This window comes from Rhinatrema bivittatum, chromosome 5 (assembly GCF_901001135.1).
Source record: "Rhinatrema bivittatum chromosome 5, aRhiBiv1.1, whole genome shotgun sequence".
Classification (NCBI taxonomy): Eukaryota; Metazoa; Chordata; class Amphibia; order Gymnophiona; family Rhinatrematidae; genus Rhinatrema; species Rhinatrema bivittatum.
Window position 1 is genome coordinate 149326300 of NC_042619.1, and position 25228 is coordinate 149351527.

At 40.1% G+C, this 25228-nt stretch overlaps 1 protein-coding gene across 2 annotated transcripts in view; it reads left to right on the forward strand.

The window, feature by feature from the left end:
- Positions 1–905, forward strand: part of TDRD3 (tudor domain containing 3) — a 632378-nt gene extending 631473 nt beyond the window's left edge. For both annotated transcript variants that reach the window (XM_029602994.1, XM_029602997.1), the window contains one exon: positions 652–905. Coding sequence is in view for 1 of the 2 variants with exons in the window: in XM_029602997.1 (XP_029458857.1) it covers positions 652–711 (60 nt within the window). In the remaining variant the exon portion in view is untranslated. The remainder of the gene's footprint in view (positions 1–651) is intronic.
- Positions 906–25228: the final 24323 nt, after the last annotated feature.

Here is a 25228-nt window from a genome sequence, read left to right on the forward strand (position 1 = left end):
TTGTATCAAAATCATCTTTGGTTTGATTTAAGACATCTTTGAGGGATTAAAAATTCTGATTGCATTCTCTGTCCACTCCATTTTCACCTCCCCTCTTCTTCCCTTCAGGACTGGAGAAGAGGGGAGGGGAAATAATAGATGGAAAGGGCTGGATGAGTGAACAGAATGCCTCTTCTTTCACCTGCTAAGCCTCAGCCTCCCTTCCTACTGTTCCCTGCAGGCTGTTTACAAGGGGATTGGCTGGAGCAGGAGCAGAAAGAGTTGAGAATGAAGTCAGGCTTCCTGTAGCTTTCTTCAAAAGATTGACATAAGAAGGAAAGTTTCAGATATGTGGATTCTGTAGCAGGATGTGAATTATGCACAACATACTATTATGTGGTTCATCCTGCAGCCACACAATCTCAGGAGCTAGGGGCACTGATATGTATATGCACACACACACATTTGTGATCCATTTTAACAAAATCATATAACAGAATATTTCTTACCCAATCACAATTGATTATTGAGGTTTACTGGCTGTTTATAATATTTAATTTTAGTTCCTGAATGGATGGTAAATATTCATTTATTTTTGTACAGAATATCAACAATAAATGTCTTAATGCAGGATTTGCATCTGATATTTGTCTTCTTTTGTTTTTCCTATAGGTCTTGCTTGGGAATAAAAAGATTCATAGGAAAGAAGTTCTTCTGCTCCAATTTTGTTAAAGGACTTATGACTGTTTCCAAAGATTGTAATACAACATTGGTAGCTTTGGCTATTTACAGAGAAGCTAGGTGGATTTGAAAGTTTAACAGCCACACACTGACTGTATAAAAGTTCGTAGTAATTAATATTGCTTATGAAAGAGGCAACTTGTTTCTGATGTCAATAAAACCATAATGCACTATTATATTTTGACGTGTTTTATTTATTTTGTTCTAGTTATAATCATTTGGGTTTTGTCTGATATTGATTTTAGAATTATTGAATATGTAGAACAACAATTAAAGTCTGGTGGAACATCCCCATTAATTATTGTGAAATCAAACTGTAAGCTTTTTTTTCTTACATATTTCTCTGTGAAAATTACCTGACACCAAAGTAGTAACCATTTTGTTATCATCCTGTCAAATATCAGTAAAAAGGGAAGGATAGGTAATATTGGTAAGTTTTACAACCAAAATATTTTTGACACATTAAGCTTAACTTTTATCATATTTTAATGTTATGGGAAGCTACATACTGTCTTAATATGCTGTAAGTATGGTATCTATTATGAGACTCAAGATATAGCAAAGGCAAGTATACGTGGAAAATCAACTGTGTAATTGATGATATTTTTCAACATTATGAAACCATGTGATCAGATCTTTAGATGTATGCATGAGTCATATTATGCAACCATCATCCTATGCATTGTTATTGGCTTTGTGTAATATTGTTTTTTGTCAAGTTTTTATGTTGCATATTCTTTGGGAGCCTAGTTTGTTCAAGTGAAATATATATATTTTTTTATACTGATTATTTTCAGTTCTTACTCAGCAAATACTTTGTCCTTCCACTTGTTTCCACTCTTGTTTTTAGCATCTGCATGACATATCTGCTCTTGTTTCTTCTTCCATCCTATATCTTTCTGTACCACATCTGAAATACTGTTTTAGTAATGCAACTCATATTTGTATGTTGTTTGGTATAACAGTTTAGCAGTGTAATCTGTACAGAAAGCTACAAATAAGCAGCCATGACAAGATTAGGGGATTCAGTGGATGTAGTTTGTAAGAGAAGATGTAAGCTTTGAGCATGAAATTCAATTTTTTGGTAGTTGAGCAATTATGCATGGTTATCTGTATATACCAGCACAGTTTTCAGTCATCCAGAGCTATTCTAAACTTATGGCATTATAACTGTATAGTAATTACCAGAAAAATGGTCAACCATAGAAGAACATCTTGATTGAATATTAATATATATACATCAGACTTTCCTAACTTTTGACAGGTCCATTTTTCAGAAATATTTACCAGATTTACATGCAAGATACACACTTTTTTTTTTTTTTTTTTTACCATATTACTAATGATGATACCATTAGAACATAAGGTTTGCCATACTGGGTCAGACCAAAGGCCCATCAAGCAGAGTAACCTGTTTCCAGGGTTGGCCAATTCAAGTCACAAATACATGGCAGGATCCCAAATGGTAGATAGATTCCATAACGTTTATCCCAGAGATAAGTAGTGAATTTCCCCAGGTCCACCTTAGTAATTGTTTATGGACTTTTCCTCCAGAAACTTGTCCAAACCTTTTTTAATCCTAGCAACACTAACAGAGCTTAATTATGCATTGAGTAAAAAAAAACAAACTCTCCTGTTTTAAATGTTCTACTTAGTAACTTCATTGCTTGTCCCTTAGGCTTTGTGTTTTTAAGAGTAAACAACTGATTCACATTTACACATTCCACTCCACTCAATATTTTATAAACATCTGCCATCTCTTCTCCAAGCTGAAGAGCACTAACTTCTTTAGCATTTCCTCAGAGGTGAATTGTTTGATCCCTTTTATCATTTTGGTCACCTTTCTCTGTACCTTTTCTAATTCTGCAGTATCTTTTTTGATATGTAATGAGCAGAACTGCACACAATATTCAAGGTGGAGTGATACAGAGGCATTATGATATTCTGTATTTTATTCTCCATTCCTTTCCTGGATGCCACCGCACAGAGGATTTCAGCATATTATCCTTTTCCTGGTTAGTGACTGCTAATGTGGAACTTTGCATTGTGTAACTATAATTTGGGTTGCTTTTCCCTATGTACATCACTCTGCAGTTGTCCACATTAAATTTCATATGCCATTTGGATGCCCAATCTCACAAGGTCCTCTTGCAATTTTTCACAATCCTCTTGTGATTTAACAACTTTGATTAATTCTTTGTCATCTGCTCACTTCACTTGTTCCCAATTAAAAATTAATTATAAAACAGTGGTGCCAGTACAGATTCCTGGGGCACTCCACTATTCACCTTTCTCCATTCAGAAAACTGACCATTTAGCCCTCCTTTCTGTTTTCTGTCTTTTAACCAGTTCCCAATCAACATTAGGTCATTGCCTTTTTAATTTTCTCAAGAGTCTCTTGTGAGGTACTTTGTCATATGCTTTCCTTTATCCACATTTGATTCACACATTTTCCAAAAAAATTGTAGCAGATAGGTAAGGCAAGACCTGCCTTCACTAAATCCATGTTTGCTTTGTCCTGTTAAACTATGACTTTCTATATGTTCAGTAATTTTATTATTTATAATAGTTTCTATCATTTTGCTTAGCACTGATGTCTGGCTCACCGGTCTGTAGATTCCTGGATTGCCCCTAGAACTCTTTTTATATTCACCGTAGACTATTTTAATGATAGTTTACAAATTTCTAATAGTCTACACTTTCATTTTTCAGTTCTTTCTTAGCTTTGGGATGTATACCATTTGGTTCAGGTAATTTGCTACTTTTTAATTTGTCAGTTTGTCCTATTACATCTGTCAAGCTAACTGAGATTTTTTTCAGTTCCTCTGAATCATCTTTAAATATCATTTCTAACCTGGGTTATCTTCCTTACATCTTCCTTAGTAAAGGTAGATACAGTGAATTAATTTAGTCTCTCCACTATGGCCTTGTCTTCCCTTATGTCCCCTTTTTCTTCTCGATCATCTAATAGTACAGCTGAGCTTTTTGCTTCAAATATACCTGAAAAAGTTTTAATTATGAGATTTCGCTTCATGGCAAGCTTCTTTTCAAAGTCTCTCTTTGCCTTCTTTATCAGTGCTTTGCATCTAACTTGCCAGTGCTTATGCTGTTTCCTGTTTTCATCATTCAGATCACTTTTCCATTTTTTGAAAGATGTTTTTTGGCTGTAATAGCCTCTCACCTCACAATTTAACCATGCTGGCAGTCTTTTGGCCTTCCTTCACCTTTTTAATGTGTATAATACATCTGGTCTGGACTTCCAAGATGATATTTTTAAACAATGTCCATGGCTGATTTAAACTCTTAACCTTTGAAGCTGCTCGTTTCAGATTTTCCTTCATCATTTTCCATTTTGTAGCATAGTCTTCCTTTTGAAAGTTAAATGCTATCAAAGTAGATTTCCTTACTGTCTTCCTTCCATTTTTTAAACCAATGTAATCATCTTATGATCACTATTTCCAAGTGGCTCTAACACCATCACTTCTCATTCCAAATCCTGTATTCCACTAAAGACTAGGTCTAAAATAGCTTTCCCTTTTGTTGGTTCCTGTACCATCTGATCCAAGAAGCAGCCATTTATTTCATCTAGGAATTTTATCTTCTTAGCATGTCCTGTTGTGATATTTACCGAATCAATACTGGGGTAATTGAAATTGTCCATTTTTACTGTGGTATTAATTTTGTTAGCTTCCATAATTTCTGTTAGCATCTCATCGTTTGTCTATTCATTTTGACCAATGGATGGTAGTACACCCCTACTGCTATTCTATTCCCCTTGTCACAGAGAATTTCTATCCATAAAGATTCTACAGTGCATTTTGTTTCCTGCAGAACTTTAATCCTTTTGACTCAATGCCTCTTTAAATATAGTGCCACCCCTCCACCAATTTGATCCATCCTATCATTGTGATATAATTTGTACCCTGGTATCACAGTGTCCCATTGGCTATCCTTCTTCCACCAGTTCTCTGAGATATCAGTTATATCTACCTCTTCATTCATTGCTTTACACTCTAACTCACCCATCTTATTTTTTAGACATCTAGTATTTGTATACAGACATTTCAAAGTCTGTTTTTGTTTGTATTAACAACTTGCTTAAACTAGAACATCTCAAGGGGGAAGGGGGCGATGAGGAATCACCTCGTACAATCTTACTGAAAAAGAAGATAAATCTCTAAGTAAAAGTTGAAACAAAAGACAAAATCACTATATAACAATTGTGCAAAAGATATTCCAGGCAGCTATGAGGATCCATTGCCAACTTCATTTTTGGCCTTCAGGTAGTGCTGTGAGCTACTTGAACTATCTATCTAGACCTCCCAGCTCTGTGTCCCTCACTTACCCTACCAGTGGCTATCTTGTTTCCTGCCTAGACATGTATTTATATTCAGACTTTTCCTTAATTAGTTGTCAGAGCTTGGTCCTTCTTCCTGGTCCTCATATTTTGACTCCATCATTGTTACCTAAATACAGAAGACTTTTTTCATCTCCAGTTTCTGCCTTCAGCGTTCCTTCTTGTCTGCCTTTGAATTCCTGATTCCTAGTGTGTTCTATCTTCTCAATCTATGCCAGGCTTCTTGTTCCTTGTTTATATTGGGGGTTACCCCTGTTTCTTGTGCCTTGCTGGCCACCAGCATTTGAAGGCTTAACCTGAGGGAAACTGTCAGCCGCCTTGATTTGGAGTTCCTAACAAATAGTTTGCTTGTTCCTGGGGCAACCCATAGATGATTGACATCACATCAGCAAACTTAGATTTTTTTTTTATATGTCCTAGGTGTAAACCAGAAAAACAGCTCCAATAAACATTACCTTTGTTCTATTCTGTATCATAAATTAGAATAATGAAGTGGTGATTTCCATACTTTTTTTTAAACTTACTTTCTTGGTTTTACTTTTAAGAAAGTCCATTAATTGGTCATGGTTAAAAGTACAAACATATTCCCCCATTTCTAACTTTTAGTTAGATACCACAGAGAAAATCCCCTTCCACCTCCATATTGATAATATCCTGATGAAAATTCAATAATCTTCTCTCTTTCCTGTGAGGCCCTTGCAACAGAAATACGCAGTCTCTAATTAAAGAAAACATTTGATGCTGTAAAGATGTTCTCAGTATCTGGTCTCTATCTGGCTGAAGTGTAAAAGTAGCTAACATAATTTCACTGGTAACCTCACCCAGAGACTGCTGACCTCGCTAAACCACAACATCAGCACAATCAGCTTGGCTTACAGATTCAAGTGAAATATTGATAAGACAAGTGAAGAGAGAATTTGAAATGAAGTTGGCCATAGAGGCAAAAACTCATAATAAAAGCTTTTTTAAAAGGGCCATGTAGATAGGCGCTCTCTCTCTGTCTCTCTCCCCCCCCCCCCCCCCAGTGGTGAAATGAGCACTTTGCAGGTATTACCGCAAAGTACGAATACTTTGCGGTAATACCTATGTGAAGCGCTATGATAATGCACATTGCGATAAATAGCCTTTTGATAAATCTAGGCCTTAGAATTTCTTGGTGAACTACCTTCCACTTTAAGAAAATTTTTAAACTTCAGGTTATTAACCTTAGAAGAATTTTCCAGCTTACATCTGAAATAAATATAATCCTTTAGAATCATATTGGTGGCTTGGAGATTAGTAATTTGAGTCTAAATCTCATATTTATTTTTAACCAATTTCAAGAGAGATTCTCGATTGAGCAGTATTATTTAACTTCAGGTGTATTTTCTGATTTATGAATAGCTTCCAATTTAGTAGGACTGCAGCTTCCAGCGTAATCCATCATCCTTCAGAGTCTCCAAGCCAACCATCACCTCCTTTTGTTGGGTGACATCCACCACAGAGCCTGAAACCTCCACTGATGTGGTCCTAGCCTTAGGTTACAGGATTCGAAGCAGCATGGTTTTACCAGAGGAAGATTGTGTCAAATAAATTTGATCAATATTTTTTAGTTGGGTGACTAGAGTATTAGATGAAAGGCATATACTAGATGTGATTTACTTGGATTTCAGCAAAGTTTTTGATTCTGTCCCACAAAGGAGGCTCATAAATAAAATGAGCATCCTGGGAGTGTGTCCCATGGTGGTGGACTAGATTAGAAATTGGTTGACTGATAGACAAAGAGGATACTGGTAAATGAAAGTCACTCTGAGAAGAGAAGGGTGATTAATGGAGTTAGCAATACCTTCATTTTCAGAAATGCAGTTTGCAGAAAAGGAGAATTCACAATCTTATATAAGTAGGTAATTTCCTTAAAATAACTTTGTAAATAAACTTACTCCATACAAGTCCTCATTATAGAGGGGGGGGAGGAGAATCTCAGCCTCTATCAAATTTTAACTCATAATCAGAAATAGGCTAAAAAGTCTGTTGCACAGAGAGATATTATTTATGCGTATATAACAACAAGCTTTCTTATGGTACTCTCACAATCATGCCAAACTCACTATCTCTGGTGATTTATTTGCCAGGAAATTCAAGATCTGTTCTGGAGTGAAATTAATATATGTATTCCCTTGATACTTCAGGATGCATTTACAGGGAAATTTTATCAAATAGAAAGCACCTATTTCTAATGCTCTATTTTTTAACTTTAGAAATTCTTTTCTTTTAACCTGTGTAGCTCGTGATACATCAGGAAATATTTTATGTCCCAAGAGCAACTCTTGTCGATGTCTAAAGTAGAGTCTCATAATCCAGTCTTTATCAGATTGTGTAAGAAAAGTAACAATCATTGTGGCTGGCTCCAGAGATTCCTCTTGTGTTGATTCTAATATTCTCGATATACTCAACAGTGGGGGGTGGGGGGGGGGGAGCTGGTGATAACACTTGTAACCCCTCTTGATTAATAGCCATTTTTAAAAGGTGGTACAAAATAAGCTTTAGCAATTATTGGCAACATTTGCTCAGTTATTTTCAGGATTTGAAGCATATACTTCTTTATCGCATCTTTGACTGATATTAAGGGTTCTTTGGGGAAGTTCAGTATCCTCAAGTTTTTACTTCTTATAACGTTATCCAGCTTTTCCACCTTATTTGTTAAATCTTTATTCTCCTTAACTAAATTCATATGGAGATTTTTGCTATCCAGAACTTCCTTCTTTAAAGTCACCACAGTTTCAATCTTCTCAGCAACAATCTTTTCTATTTTATCCATACGTACTTCCATTAATTTCTGAGCTTCTAGGATAGGATTCATTCTCAAGTTCAAACTCTCATTCAGTGCCTGAATTGCCTGCCATATTTCTTCAAGAGTGATTTTTTCAGACCTTACTAGGTTCAGCACATCTTGAGAGAGTTTCCCTGCCGCTTGCCGTCTCTCCCATACTGGGCAACAGTGATATCGATGTCCCTTCTCTTCCAGGTGCGGGTTCTAATTCATGGGCACCCACAACGGCACCCTCTCCTCCTGCTCAGCATTCTTCTTTCCGGAGTCTTTCTACCAACCGCGCCTCCGCAGGATTTTCTGGGGCTATATGCTGTATCAGGAAGAGTGATGTTTGTAGCTCATGCGAGGCCCCGGTTTCCTCTTCCTCCCAGGGATCTTGCCGCGAGCCAGTTTCCTCCGATTCAAGTCCTCTCCGAATTAGGTGTGCATCCATCGGGCCAATCGTAGAAACTGCTTGGGGCGCTGAGGGTATCTCGCGCTCCCTTGCTCGACGCTTTCGCGCAGAATGTGGCATGGCTTAACCACAAAAAGGGGAAAAACACAGAGGGATGCTTTCACCAGCCAGCAGTCTGGTCGGCCATCTTGACTCCGCCCCCCTGTTCAGTATCTTTGTGTACAGACACACAGGCCGATACAGTAAGGAGCGGTAGGAAGAGCTGCGTTAGTGCCGGGCGCACCCGCGGTTGCCGCATGCACAGTCCAGCTCACCTACCGCTCGATACTGTATTTAAATCGCTTGCAAATGCAAGCCATGTCCAAGAAGCGTCTGTGAAGTGTTAGGCCCGCGCAACCCATTTTACTGTATAGAGCGCTATACAGTATCCTGGGTGCGCTGGCCTAACGCTTCACGGACACGCTGGTATCTGTCATTTCAAATGACATTTGAAATGACAGGTACCAGGAAGTGGACGGTTCTCCTACGCTCGAGATTGCCAGTCCTCTCTCCCCTCCTCCCGAAGCAAGGCGCGAAAAGCAGCCTTGCTTCGGGAGGAGGGGAGAGAGGACTGGCAGTGTAAATCGAAAAAGCCAAAAAAAAAAAAAAGTAGCAATGAAGTGGACGGTTCTCCTACGCTCGGGATTGCCAGTCCTCTCTCCCCTCCTGAAGCAAGGTACGAAAAGCAGCTTTGCTTCGGGAGGAGGGGAGAGAGGACTGGCAGTATAAAGCAACGACTTTTTTCGCAGCCCTCCTCCGGAGACAGACATCGGCGGAGACAGATCGCGGCTCCCCTGCCTCCCGGCGTAGATGGATGCCTGCACGGGCGAAAGCGGCCCCTGTGCGTGCAATTGGGCCGCTCAAGACGTGACGTCACATGTCGTGACGCCAAACGTCGTGACGTCACGCCTTGAGCGGCCCAATTGCACGCACAGGGGCCACTTTCGCCCATGCAGGCATCCATCTTCACCTCCGAGAGGTAGGGGAGCCGCAATCCGTCTCCGCCGATGTCCGTCTCCGGAGGAGGGCTGCGAAAAAAGTAAGTCGTTGCTTTACACTGCCAGAACTCTCTCCCCTCCTCCCGAAGCAAGGCTGCTTTACGCGCCTTGCTTCGGGAGGAGGGGAGAGAGGACTGGCAATCCTGAGCGTAGCAGAACCGTCCCCTTCGTTGCTACTTTTTTTTTTTTTGGCTTTTTCAGATTTTTTCCACTTTCGTTGCTTCGGGAGGAGGGGGGAGAGGACTGAGGCTGCCTCGGAGACCAGCACCCATTGGCGCGGCCAGGGCAAGTGAGCGGGGGCTGGGGGTAAGTTTGCCGCCTACCCTTACCCCTGCCTCTAACGCAGGGGTAAGAGTAGGCGGTAAGTTAGCAGGTTAAACGCGCGGCAAAATGGCAGGGTAAAAAAGCGATAGTCGGGGCGCGCGTTACTGTATGGGAGGGAATAGCTAATTCGATTGTTTACATCTAATATACATGCCGCGGGCGGAAAGGGATACCCGGTGATTTAAAGAGGCGGTAAGAATCGGTTAAAGAGGATTGTGTATCGCAGGAAGGGCTAACGCGGCCGGAAAGTGAGTAGAAAGCGGGTTAGGAGCGGGGTAACCGCGGCCGCACTTTACTGTATTGACCTGACAGAAAGTAAAACTTAACCCACTGAATGTATAATCAACATATATACCAAAAATCAGGGGTAAATGAAATTATATAATAGTCATAAATAGTTATTACACAACACACAATTATTTTTTACAAAAAGCTATATTAACTATACAAATTTCTTTAAAAAGCCAATCAAAATGTACATGAAGTGCATACTTTCAATTACATTCTCTATACAACACTCTTATACATTTTTTACACAATAAAATTTTAACAACACCATCCATCACTCTCACATATACATTTACCCACATCATAAAAATATGCCCCCAAGTTAAAATTCCAAACACACAAAAACAACCCACCAATTTTTTTACAACAATATGTCAACAAGATCCCTTGTTTTACGCACAAGGGCTTCTTCAGAGGATGATCTCACACAAACACAAAACCACTTCAAACGCCGAATGTACAAATCCAGAAAAGATGTCATCAAAACCTTTTTTTCTCAGACTCGCTTATTCCGTCCTCAAGGAGTAATTCAACCATATCCTCTTTTCCAACACCTCTAAAGGGCAAAAATATAAAATATAATTATTATGTGAGTTGCCCATAATAAATACTGGAAAAACCAATGTTTAACTCACATACCACTGCCACGTTACTCCCATTAAACTGTTGGGCTGGCATCAATGCTCAATCTGCTATAATCTAACCACCACACCGGCTCCGATATCAATTCAAACCGGTGGATTCCAAAACCTCCAGCATTTCAAGCTCACACCGCCTTCAGTATACATCCCTCCAATTGACTTACTGCGCAGCTAAAAATACACAAAAATACCTCTTTATGTTAAAATAAACTAAACACTCAAACTGAGCCAATATCTTCATTTTAAATACATAAGAACATAAGAACATAAGAAAATGCCATACTGGGTCAGACCAAGGGTCCATCAAGCCCAGCATCCTGTTTCCAACAGTGGCCAATCCAGGCCATAAGAACCTGGCAAGTACCCAAAAACTAAGTCTATTCCATGTAACCATTGCTAATGGCAGTGGCTATTCTCTAAATAAATACCTCTTTTTTACCCAGCATGGTCTTCAATCTCCTTCAAAGCACAAAAAAGTCTTCATCTTCATTATAAATCCAAATGGCCTCAAACGCCACCATCCATACTTGCTCTGATCCTATCACCATCTTTAAATAGTACATTTCCACCAATCGCAAATCGCTCTCCCACCTACTAACACCAATTCCACCAATCACATTCCACCAATCACATCAAGTCTTTTCAATCTCCATTCAAACTGCAGATTCCAACAAAAAATAATCATATATGAAACCAATCCACTTTTCAATAAAATGCCTCCAAAGGGTTCTGAAGTGTTCCACGTATAAATACATTTTTGTTCCTTCTACCTTAATAATTGAGTAACATCTCCCCGGCAATTGCTCTGAATCTGGTAAATAACAAAAAATTTAACATCCTCAATTTGATGTTTACTAGCTCTGCAATGCTCGACCAAGGGAGCTCCTTCTTTTCCCCGTCCTTAAATTACTTTTATGTTCAATGATTCTCTGTCGCACTTCACATTTAGTCTGCCTGATGTTAACCAAATTACATGGGCAGACTATAGCATCAACCACCCTACTCAATCAACAAGTATATTGACCTTTAATCATAAACGGATGTTTGTCATGTATGACTAAATGTATATATGTTCAATATCTTTGTGTGCAGTGTCGCAGAGATTTAGAAGGAAAAGTTTGTCTTTTTGTAACTGATACTAAGATCTGCAAGAGTGGAAACAAGAAATGGACAAAATAAGAAGCGATCTAAGAAAGCTTGAGGTGTGGTCGAAGGCCTGGCAATTAAGATTTCATGCCAAAAAGTACAGTGGCATCTGTTTGGGGTGCAGAATGTTATGAGCGCAGAAACGGATATTCGAAAGCGTGAGCCCCTGTGCTGCGACGCAACCTGCACAACACAGGGGCTAGCCATCATCCACGCCACTGGCGGGCAAACATATCCGGGCATGAGCTGACTGGATCAGGTACACTTGGGAATACTCTTGTCTTGGAACAATGCTTGAACTTGGAACATGGCTTGAAGGCCTCGCTGAACCTGCACACATGGAAGAAGAGACCAAACAATGCAATGCTGGTCTCTGGGGTAGGCCTCCTGCCACTTGAAAGCCCTTTCAGACTTGCCACTTGGGAGCAGCTTGTGTGTTGGGCCATATGAAGGCAGAGGACTCAAAATATGATGAAGGCTTGGACAAGATGAAGGCTCTGAAGACTTGGAGCAAGATGAAGACTCTAAAGACATGGAATAAGTTAAAAGACTTGGAACTAGACGAAACTCTGGGAGTGCCCTGTACCACTGCGCGCCCTACACAATCCGTGGGCAGGTTGCAGATCACAATGAAAGCGGTGCAAGCAATGGATTCAGGAACAAGGCTGAAGCTGGAACAAGAATTCCGAAGAGCAGGACGGGACTCAGGAACTCTGAATCAGGGTCAGGACACAGGAATTTAGGAACCAGGAACGGGACCCTGGAATTCAGAAACTTGGAACCAGGGATGGGACCCCGGAATTCAGGAACTCGGAACAAGACTTTTAAACCAAGGGATGTCTAGAGACTTGGACCAGCAAACAAAGAATGGAATGCAGGAACGAAGACTTGGGCTCAGGAACAAGACAGTAAAGACAGGAACCAATAAGAGACCAGGAATATGGAGCAGGCAACATGGAAGACCTTGAAAGCGCTAGCAGACCTTTGTGAAGGCAGCGAGGAACTGACTGAAGAGCCCTTTTATAGGGCTGGCTGGAGATAACACCATTGGAGCTGGATTTGTTGGCCTTCAGGCCACGAAGATCAGACAGCAGCAGTGGCGGCCTGGCTGCAGGAAGCATGAGGGCGGTGGTGTCTAGCCATGCTGAAGCAGGCCAGCAGAGAGGTGACTTAGTGCCGCATGGGAGTGGCAGCCTGGCTCAGCGGTGATGGCCACATCCAGTAAAGTGAGTGAGCCACTCAAGGGGCCCTCCCCTGAGCGGAATCACAACACAGAATTCCAAAGAAGTTGTATGCACTGGGGAGACTGATGAGCACAGGTGGGATCAAATTCTTGGGGTAAAATTATCTGATGATCTGACGAGAACAAAGCAATATGACAAGGCAATGGCCAAGGCCAGAGGGATGCTGGGCTGCTTAGAGACAGGCATAACTAGCAGGATAAAGGCAATAATATTCCAGTACAAAGCACTGATAAGACCTTACCTGAAATACTATGTCAATTTCTAGACTCTGTATCTCAAAAAGAAGGAGAAGGATAGAAGTGGTCCAGAGAGAGGCAACCAAATTAGTGTGGCATATATATCAGAAAACTTATGAGGAGACTTGAGAGATAAGGGGGAATATGATGCAAACACGGTTATTAAGATCCTCCCAGATTTATTTATTTATTTATTTATTTATTTATTTATTTCTATACCGGCTTTCACGACCAAAGGTTGCATCAAGTCGGTTTACATTTAACAAGTCGTGTAATAAACATAGAACTAGGGTAATTGACTGGTGCAGAAAATAATAGTTACAATGAACAAGGAAATTACCAACTGGGATAGGAGGAAAAAAGAGAAAAGGGACAGGAATATTTACATAGTAAAACGCATTTACAGTGAATATTTACATAGTATGCAATAAAGGATCTGTGTCAAGAGGATGTCAAGAGCTAAATGCAGTCAAGGACGGGGAGGGGTATGGGCTGGTGGGGTTTATTGGACATTTATTGGACATTCCTTTGGCAAAACAAGCTCTCCTCCATGCTTCCTGCAGATATAAAGGACTGTGCCTTCTCAGTAGCGGCACCTACACTGCAATTCACTCCCAGTTAAGCTGCATCGCCAGACTGTATAAAATCTTTTAAAGCAATGTTTAAAACATTTTTCTTTAAGCAGATATATTCATGAGAGAATTGTTACACTTCTGATCATAATTTTTTGCAGGTATTGTTAGTTCTTACTATAAGAAATTTTATTGATCTGATGCAAGGCTGGATTTTATTTTATGTTTTGTCTATATATTATTGAAACATCTCTTTCATGTAACTGATAATTATGTATGTTCTCTGTAAATCCCTTAGAGCTAAGGCATTAATGATTAAGAAATTTTAATAAAGATAAACTTTAAAATATCTGAAAGGTATTAATGCACAAGAGACAAACACTTTCCAATAGAAAGGAAGTTGTAGAACTAGGGATCCACAGAATGGTAAACTCAGGAATAACATGAAATATTTTTCTACAGAGAGGGTGGTAGATGCCTTGAATGCCCTCCTGGAGGAGATGGTGAAGAGAAAAACGATGACAGAATTTGAAAAGTATGGGATAACCACAGAGGATCCCTAGTGGCAAGAGGATAGAAATGAAGCACTGGGGTAACGTAACTTTTCTGAATTGAGGTGATTTGCATCTAGCAGCAGTTACAACCCTGAACAAGAAGGCAAGGGGGTAATCTTGTTGGATTAGCAGTTACAATCCTGAATACTTTGCTGGACAGACTGGATGGTCCAGTTGGTCTTTATCTGCTGCCATTTACTATGTTATGTTAGATGCATCACTAGCCTACAGAACCACTAACTTGCTTTGGGACTTGAACAACTCTGACAGCACACCATATCCAGCATGATGGAGAAGACTTTGAGAAAGCAGTGTTTGATGTGTAATCTTACTAGGCTGCTGATTCAGATTTACATTTTGTGTTCTATTATTTGTTTTTAAAATTTTGTTTTGTTCTGCCGATCCTTATGATTATCTATGTTCATCATCTAGGCCTTTTCTGTTAGGTGATTCATAAATTTTAATAAATGTAAATGTAGTCCCAAAAGTCTGGTCACTGAGGAGAAAGCAATTACTGATTCTTCCAAACCCCTAGACCATAGTGGTTCCTTAGGCCTGGCTACATGAGATCAGCTGACAGGTATTCTTGAATCTTTCCTTTCTTCACCATTAACACCATAAATCTGTCAAAAACAGCAGCACTTCAACCAGGAAAGATTAATTGAAACATTCCAACTTAATAGAAAAGTTGGAATTGGTCATGGTCTTAACAGCTAACAAGAACGCAATGAATGTAACTGCATTGGTCGGTGGCATCTTATCTCACTATGCCTGATTTAGATTTTGAAAGATTAGATAAGAACATATCTTTCTTGTAGAGCAAATAATGTAATAATATAATCCATCAAGCAACAACTAAGTAGCAGTGCCTTTTGCCTTATCTGTACAAACCCTAATTGGCAAATCTAATTGCCAGTTCCCATCTAAGGCACCCTATATCTTCCTTACAGTTATTTTTTTGCTGTTCTTTATACCCTAGTTCCATGTAAACCGGTACGATAAGACTTGGTCTTGAGCATCGGTATATTAAATAAATAAATAAAATATTTAATTTTTTCTTTATTCAGACCTGACATCCCAGTATTTTTTGCATACTACATGAAAACAATGAAACACATATATGTTCAATATATTGCGCTGCCTCTGTAGGACAATTACCCTCTTATAAAGAAAAAGAACCTCCAAAATGAATTTTAAATACTTATGTTCTTCACCCATTATAATTGGCACTCCCGGTATCACACCTTTATTTGCCTTATTTATCATCTGGTTAAGTCCATATGACAGATTTTTCTGACAATCTCAGCCAATTCATATGACAAAAGAATTTTTCAGTTTTGATTTATGCAAATAATATCTATATTCACTTATCTTGCTTTAATTATATTCCTTCAAGCCCCACTGGTTAATACATCTTTTTTGACACTAGCTCTGACATGGTCCATGTTTCGAAAACCAATTCCACACCAGGGGGATTCATACTCTAAATATTTCAGCAAATTCCTACAAAGAAATTAACACATATGGCAAATTACTGATCTATATTCATATATTATTTCTTTTAAAATCATATAAAAATGATTACCCTGTCTCAAAAATGGACTTGTACAAATATTCAATAATTCAAAAAGAACAAAGGAGAAAACAATGCAAAAATACAATTGATCAAAGTAAAACATGCTTAAACACATCAATATTTATTTATAACTGGAAGAAAAACTTCAGATGCCTAATCTCAGCAATAACTGCCTACGATCAAGTGAATCTGGGAATGATCATTACTTGAAAAAACCTCTATTGTTTAAACCCTTAGTGGTATTTCTTCTGTGTCTTAAATTTTTTTTTTTTATAATTTATAAAACTTCCAGTTATCTATATCTATTATTCTCAGTGATTTAGTGAATAATTTTTTTATAAATCAATTCTTTTTTAAGGATAAAACACTCCTTAGTCAATGTTGGACAGTCTTATACCGATAAACAAAGTGTCACAACCAATATTGCAAAGAAGTCAATTAGTCAAAAGACTAATCTTAATGACCAAAAGTACTCAATGGCGATTTACACTAGTGGCATCCAATATCCAGCTGCCAATGACTTCCACTCTGGATTTCTGCATCCCAACTCTGGACATCCACATCCAACGCTGACAGTGTTTCGCCCACTACGGACTGCATTGGAAACAATCCATGCAACACGTAATGCTCATAAAGACACATCTTAGAGAGTTTTCTTGAACATCAAGTGTCACCTGGATTGGTTCCCACTGCAAAGAATACAGGAGACCCATTGCTGAGGCCAGGTGAGGGAGTCCGGAGAGCCCTTGTATAGGGCTAAGGTCTTTGATGTCATCCATGGGCGCATGGTCATTTCCCACCATAGGCCCTTTAAATGTCCAGGCATCAGGCTTGCATGTGCCTAGGGAACATCGGGGGAACATTGACATTACGGTGCCCTGGGCAGTGGTTGGCAGTCATCTGGTGGCATCCAGTCACATGGAGGGAGTCCAGTGGCCTCTGGGCCACATCGAGGAGCCACGAGTCAGAAGTGTGATCCACGGCGGTCAAGGATGGGTCCTGCAACCGGCAATTGAAAAAGAAGGGCAATAGAGGAGGAACCCCAGAGGAAACACTAAAAGTGCAATGGGAGAAGTAAGAAGGAACCAAAATAAGCCAGAATCACGAAATCCAAGTGAGGAGCACTGGCAAGTTTACTAAAAGTACTATACTTTAGTGTCTTCTTGTAATCATTTTGTAAAAGTCTTGACATGATCACAAACTCAACACTGACAGGGCTACTGGAAGGCAGATATCACCAGAAGAGGAAAGCAAAACTCTTTTGCATTTTTTGAATCTTTTCAATGCACAAAAAGTCCTAATTAAATTAATAAATACCCTTCCATGGCAAGATTAAGACCACCTGGGGCTGTAGTGTTTAGCTCAAAAATCCAAAATTGTTCTCCAACCCTCAGCTGTTCTTGATGATTCCCACCTCTGAGTGAAGCTGGTATGTGTTCAAGAATTCCCCAACAAAGGCTGTCAAATTTATGATTTTCTGTTAAACAATACTATACTATTGGTATATTAGGTATGTTTTGTGGTTCTGTGTTCTAGTAAATGTTTTTATTTTTATGTTTGTTCTACCAATGTCAACCTTTTTGCAGTGGCAAGCAAAGTAATAAACTACAAAGGGAAGTAGTGCAATCAATAGAATGATGTAACTTAATATTTTTCCCTGATTGTGGATCCTGACAAACTGAGCTTGTTGCTTTTGAGTACAAAAATCACAATTGTCACATTGTCTATGTTCCTTGGGAAGACCATCATTTTCAGGAGACAAAGGAGGCAAATAACACAACCAAATCTTGTGTATTTCTCCCTTGAGTGTATTCTATAATAGGAGGTTGGTCAAATATTGGTTGTAATTTTAACACATTCTAGTGTTTTTTTGTGATAGCACTGATCACAGAAGAAATCAGTGAATAATGCCATACACAAACTAACCTAGAACTAGGGATAGTATCATGGTCTAACAGTAACTAAGTTCTATCTCCATTCAGAGCTTTCTCATATGTCTTCCTGATGATCCAAAATGGGTAATCTTTGACCAATAAACAAACACTTAAATCTTGTGCATGGATCTTAAAATCTTCTTCAACAGAATTACATTCGATGGATCTGTAAAAGTTGTCCTACTGGTAAATTACACATTACTTTGTACAAATTTCTTTCACTAGATTTTCAATAAAAGGAAGTACTAACATTCTTAAGGTCTTTAAGGATTAATATGTCAAAAAAAGAAATCAAATACAAATCATAATCTATTGTGAACTGTAGGTTGGAATTCAATTCGTTTAACCACTGTACACAATGTTGCAAATGTTCCTGGGTAGAGATCCATAGACAGAAAATGGCATATATGTAACATAAAACTAATATATAAAACGTTAGGTTACAAAATTTGAAGATAGTTCCGATTGACAACTTTATGTAATGTGATCAAGTGACTCTCATACGACGTGCACGTTTCGCGTCCTGTGCTGCTTCAGGAACTCCTCTGACTGTGGACATCTGCCAGAGAAATTTCTCCCAGACCGCGATGAAGCAACATTCACGCTCGCGGGACAAAATTTAAAAGTTACCGAATATGCTCTGGCAGATGTCCACAGTCAGAGGAGTTCCTGAAGCAGCACAGGACGCGAAACGTGCACGTCGTATGAGTCACTTGATCACATTACATAAAGTTGTCAATCGGAACTATCTTCAAATTTTGTAACCTAACGTTTTATATATTAGTGTTATATTGTTCGTTGGTATCAAGCTAAGGTTGGAGTCAAGTAATTATCGTATATATGTAACATATCCAGAAGAAAATGCATTGAAAAACTTACTGAAGAATACAAAAATTTCCTGGAGCTATGGAAAGATTACCTATGCTGGGGACCATTGTGGCCATGTTGTTGCTGGAAAAAAATTATCTAAAAATCTAAATTAATTCTGGCACAGAGCCAATTCAAAAAAGGTGGAAAGTGTGAGGAAAATTCAACAGTCCCAATATAAATCCAAACTACTGTTTGTTTATTTCAAAAATATAAGGTGCCTCAAATCATGCAACAAATGAATAAGTCCAGTGTGTAGATACGTTCCACAATATAATGATTAGATGATAGGTGAAATCAACATAACTGAGTCTACCTAGAGTCCAGCAGAGTGCACGTTAGATAGCAAATGAGTCCAACATAGTGGAGTCCCCCAACACTGCCATGCTTCACTGGGTGACTTCTTCAGGAGGGAAGCCCAGCTGGACATCCATAAGGGAGTAAAACGTTGATGACAGAACAAACCATGGGAACTCCACTAATCCACACCCTGCAGGGTGGATGCTTCTCTTGTCCTGGTTTTGAGAGTCATGCACAGATAGAGGGAAAAGACTAAGAGAAAAAAGAGACATTTGTGGTGCAGAGGAATTGGTTATTACTGCCATTCTACAACCTGATTGCCCATCAGTAAAGATTTTCATTTTGTACACTAAGACTCCAGTGTGGTTTTTGGGCACAAATTGCACACACACAGGGGGTAATTTTCAAAGGAGTTACGCATGTAAATGTGACATACTATCGTAGCAATTTTCAAAAGCTATTTACTCGAGTAAAGTGCACTTACTTGAGTAAATCCTATGGACAATTCAATGGCATATATTGTAGCAATTTTGAAAAGCCCACTTACTTGAGTAAAGCATTTGCTCGAGTAAATGCTTTTGAAAATCTGGCCCACAGTGAATGGAAGACACCACTATCCAGGGACAATGAGAGATGTGTATCCAAGTCACCCTTTGCATTCCGGGCCCTGAAAGAGACATAATGTCCCCCAATAGAAAAAAGATCCAGGCCTTGGGGGATAGAGACAATGAGAGAGCTAGCCTGAGGTTCCAGTGCTGAAGAGACTTTAAATCTTTTATGGCCCCACTGGAGCATAGCCAGTTCCCAGAGGTGGAATTACGTATGCTTTACCTTGCCTTGGTTTCTTCAAGACTAATAATTAAGCCAACACGCAGTCCCCTTCCGTATTTTATTACTAAGTTCGATAATAGTATCCATAGTCGCCAAGTTCCTCCATGCAAGAGATTTCATTCTTCTGGAAGCTTGATGCTGTTGTACCACTGTTTAGGGTTGTAATTGCTGCTCCATACAGATTACCTCAATTCTTTCTTGGAGACATGATGCAATCATATCACTGCTGATCAGGGTTGTAATCATTGCTCTGTGCAATACCTTCCAGAAAGCACAATGCAGTCATACCACTGTGTTGTAGGCTGTAGCTGCTACTACATACAGGTTACCACTGCATCATTACCATCCTCATACCACTAGGGATACTCTGTGATTGCTTTTCAAAACCATTTCTTACACACCTAACCACAAAGCTATGCTTTTTTGAATTCTATTACTGTTTGTCTCTACCACCTTTTCCAGGAAGCATTCCAGACATTTTCTACCATTTCCATAAAAAATAATTCTTGATGTTTGTGTCTACCATCTTGGGGCTTCATATTATGATCCGTAGATATACAACTTAATTTCCATTGAAAAATGTTAGCTTCTTATGCATTTATTTATTTATACATTTATAGCCTGCCTATTTGCAATACTAGGTAGGTAATATCTTTCAGATACAGTATTTATCTATCCTGTCCCCTTCTGACTGACCTCTCCTCTAGAGTATACATATTTAGGCCCTTAAATTTGCAGACATTGATAAATATGATCTGGGGAAGAATTGTATGTAGCACAAGTTCTCCGAAGGTACAAGAGAGAGTGCTAAATAAAGGTAATTATCTCAATCTGACCAAAGCATTTGACATTGCAAGAATTTGTGAAGCAGGACAAGCTTTGTTAAGGTTAATGACTGTATCAAATAATATGTTTGAAGTAGGTAAAGCACCCACAGCCCTAAGGCAAATACAGTAGCATAGCCACAGACAAAATGAAAAGCTTATGAAAAATATGTGGCAGGTGTGGGAACAAGCATGCATTGCAAAAGTACCATGCAAATGAGCCATTGTGACCCACATGTAAAAGGAACAATCATTTTGCTAGGGTGTGTAGGATATCAATGTGGATTCACAGGAGGACTCAGGTGACTGATCAATAGAAATGGTAACTACTAGTAGACACTCCAACTTTGTAAATGCTATTGAAAAGGAGCAATCTGATCAAGTATTTGTAGTGACAGCAGTGGGAAAACTAAAAGCAATTAAAGTTTAAACTGGACATAGTGCCCAAGTAAATGTGATACCTTTAAATATATTTCACCAGAAAAAGTTTTTAATACAAATGAAAGCTGCCACGCTATGGAGGGAAGCAGCTGGTTGTGAAAGATATGTGTATTTGGGACTATAAATACAAATGGAGTAAAGTCTGTCGCTAATCCAGTGTTGGGACTCAGAGCTTGTCTGGACTTAAAACTAATAGAGTTTTTTTCTGTGGACAATGCCAAAAAACACAAAGCATCTAAGAGTGACCACACTAATGATATATTAACAAAATACAGTATAAAGATGTTTTTCATGGATTAGGGCAGTATTTCCCAACCCTCTTCTGGAAGTACATCTAGCCAGTCAGGTTTTCAGGATTGCCATGATGAATATACACAAGATGGAATCGCCTACATTGGGGACACAGTGAAAACTAAATAGATTTTAGGTGTGGCTCCAGGAGAGAGTTGGGAAATACTTGATTAGGGCAATTTCCTGGAGATTATAAAATTAAAGTGGATGAAACAATCACTTCAACTGTGTATGCACTATGTAGAGTTCCTGTTGCTCTGAGAGAGAAACTTCCCAAAGAAATCAATAGAATGGAAAAGCTTGGTGTACACAAGGCTACAGAACAGGTAAATTTGATGATGATGATGATAATAGAAAACCCATCACAGGGAGCTAAGATTTTGTCTGGACCCCCATGACTTAAACAAGGCAATAAGGCGGTAGCATTATTAAATGTCTCCACTAAAGGACATCACTAGCAATCTTGGGGGAGCAAAATGTTTCACTGTCTTTGATTCCAGTTCAGGATACTGGGAAACAAAAGTAGACCACGAAAGCTCCATGCTCACAATCTTTAACACTCCACAAGGAAGATGTTCTTTTACTCACCTACCATTTTGCATTCACTCAGATTTTTTTTTTTTTTTAGAGAAAAGTATGCAGGTCCCTATGGTATTTCAGCATATGTAGATGACATACTAGTACATGGGAAAAGTGTGGAGGAACATAATGTCCACTTAGAAGCCATTCTTCAAAAACCCTAAGAAAAAGGTGTCAAACTTACAAACTGACACAAAATAAGCCCTTAAACCCAACGTATTCCAGAACCCTCACACACTGTAAACACACATCAACAGAAGGGGGTATCACTGGTCAAAAATAATACACAGTAAAAAAATAACCACCTATGCAGTGTCTATGATATTTGTTTGTAGGACCTACAACTTGATGAGTTTGGCTGACGAACAAACTCATGCTCTATGTAGAAGGTCCATTTGCTTTAAAAACTCATGCTACATAGAGCATGAGTTTTTAAAGCAAATTGACCTTCTACATACAGATAACCCCTTCTGTTGATGTGTATAAACTTACAAACTGTACATTAAGGGGCAGATTTTTAAAAAATACGCGAGCGCGTACTTTTGTTTGCGCTCCAGGCGCAAACAAAAGTACGCTGGATTTTAGTAGATACGCGCGGAGCCGCACGTATCTGCTAAAAACCTGGATCGGCGCACGCAAGGCTATCGATTTTGTATAGCCGGCGCGCGCCGAGCCGCGCAGCCTACCCCCGTTCCCTCCAAGGCCGCTCCGAAATCGGAGCGGCCTTGGAGGGAATCCTCTAATGCCCTCCCTTCCCCTTCCCCTCCCTAACCCACCCGCCCGGCCCTGTCTACACCCCCCCCTTACCTTTCTCCGGGGATTTACGCCTCCCTCCGGGAGGCGTAAATCCCCGCGCGCCAGCGGGCCTCCTGCGCGCCGGGCCGCGACCTGGGGGCAGGTACGGAGGGCGCAGCCACGCCCCCGGACCGCCCCGAGCCGTAGCCATGCCCCCGTACCCGCCCCCAAAACGCTGCCGACACGCCCCGAAAACGCCGCGACGGCCGGGACCGCCCCCGACATGCCCCCCTCGGAGAACCCCGAGACTTACGCGAGTCCCGGGGCTCTGCGCACGCCAGTAGGCCTATGTAAAATAGGCGCACCGGCGCGCAGGGCTCTTAAAATCCGCCCCTAAGAGAGAGTGAAGTAAAGTACTTTGGTCATGTATCATCAGTAGAAGACCTCAGGCCAGACCCAACAAAAATGATATCAATTTCTAATTTGAGACCACCAGAAAACAGTTCGGAACAGGAAACAATTTTAGAGATAGCAAATTACTAAGCAAAGTTCATGCCTTCATGATACTGTGTCACTTCTAAGCTGGGTTGCTTCCTGAGGCGAGGAATGAGATAGTGCCTCCTTCCCCTAAAGCCAGCGCAGGTCAAATCAGTGAGAGGACAAAAGGGTGGGGGGGCCCGTGAGTCTGGCCCTTTTCATGATTTGAAATGCTGGGAAGTTGGCGGCAGAGGTAAAGGTTCCCTTTTCTTTTCTCTTCCCTCCCCTTTTACTCCACTACCAAATGTCTTCTGTTGAGCTCTTATTCCTGCCAGTGAGGTGTGGGAACCCTGCTGGCATGTCAACTTTCCTGTACCATGGTTTTCTTCCTGCCCGCGGATATGGGGGATATCATTAAACCCATGCTATTGACATTTAGGGGCGGATTTTAAGAGCGGCCTTGGAGGGAACGGAGGCAGGCTGCTCGGCGCGCGCCAGCTGCACAAAATCGGCAGCCTTGCGCGCGCCGATCCTGGATTTTAGCAGATATGCGCGGCTACGCGCGTATCTACTAAAATCCAGCGTACTTTTGTTTGCGACTGGTGCGCCAACAAAAGTACGCGAACGCGCATTTTTTGTAAATCTACCCCTTAGTTTTTTGCATCTTGGGTGGAAGGTGAAGAAGCTACCACAGGAGTATTTTGGGAGGCCTAATGATAGAATTGCCCCTGCTCCTTAGAGTCCTTTTAAATAAACATTCAGATTTTCAGTGAGCGACACCAAAAAAAATGACAAGATAAAAAAGCTAATTTCAAATGCTGGCTCTCAACAAAAGAAGTGACTGTTCACGATGATGCTTTTAAACTAGAACTTGGAGCAGTATAACTGCAAAAAAGGAAAGCCAGTCATTTACCTTCAACATCCAAGCTAATAACAGACACTGAAAACAACAATGCCTAAACTGAAAAAAAATGTATGCCATTGTTTTTGGCTATAAACATTTCCATTATATAGGAAGCAAGTGTTTTATATATATATATATAGTTTGCTATTCTCATGCAAGATTACGAGGCTGCAAGCTAGTTACTAGTGGTTTAGCACTTTGGCTTCATAAGTAGAAATGGATGGCAGAATGGGGGGTAGAAATGGATGGCAGAATACATCGTTGCCAAGATAAATTGAAGAAACATACAACTGAGGAGCCAATATACATGCTTCATTAAGTAATACCCCATTTGGATAGTCGCTGGAAATTAATAATTAAAGTCCCTTGAGGAAGCCTGTTACGGAGTGAAACAGAGGCCTTTGTTGGGGTCTTTCACATTCACTGGAAACTAAAACCTTTTAGCAACAAAGTTGTTGATTGCACCTAACTGCTGTGGATTTAAGTACTCTTTAGAAACTGTTTGACAACTCATATATTTTTGTCCAGCAGATGTGGACTTCATACTTTCACAGTATAGGACTTTGACCATGCGACAGATTGTGTAAAGTTTATAAGGTAGATTTTAAGAGTCGCGCGGACTCAGTTGTGCATACATTTGCCGGTCCGTGCACATGGATGCACCAATTTTATAACATGCACACATGTTATAAAATCCGCTCCCTGCACGCACATCCGTGCATGATATTATATCTAAGCACGCGAATGCAGTCTCGCGCACGTAAGTGGGGGGAATTTTAGTAGATGCGTGTGGCAACGCATTAGGGCCTATTTCCCTGTTCCCTCCTAGTTTGTCCCTATAAAGGAGCGAACTTCTTAAACCCTCTTCCTAACCTGCTCCCTTCTACCCTACTAGCCTCGACCCATAAAACCCCACTGACTACCCTAAATTTTTTCATTTTACTACTTATCCACAGTTCACTGCAGCAGCAACTTATGCGGTCGTCATTTCTCTGTGCTTGCTTTTGTATGACTCAAACTTAATGGCACTGTCCTGGCCTACCCATGCCCCGCCCATACCCTGCCCCCTTTTTACAACAACCTTTCCAATGCACGTACCTGTGGGCCTCTTAAAATCCACGCATCCCAGTCACATGCACAGGGCTTT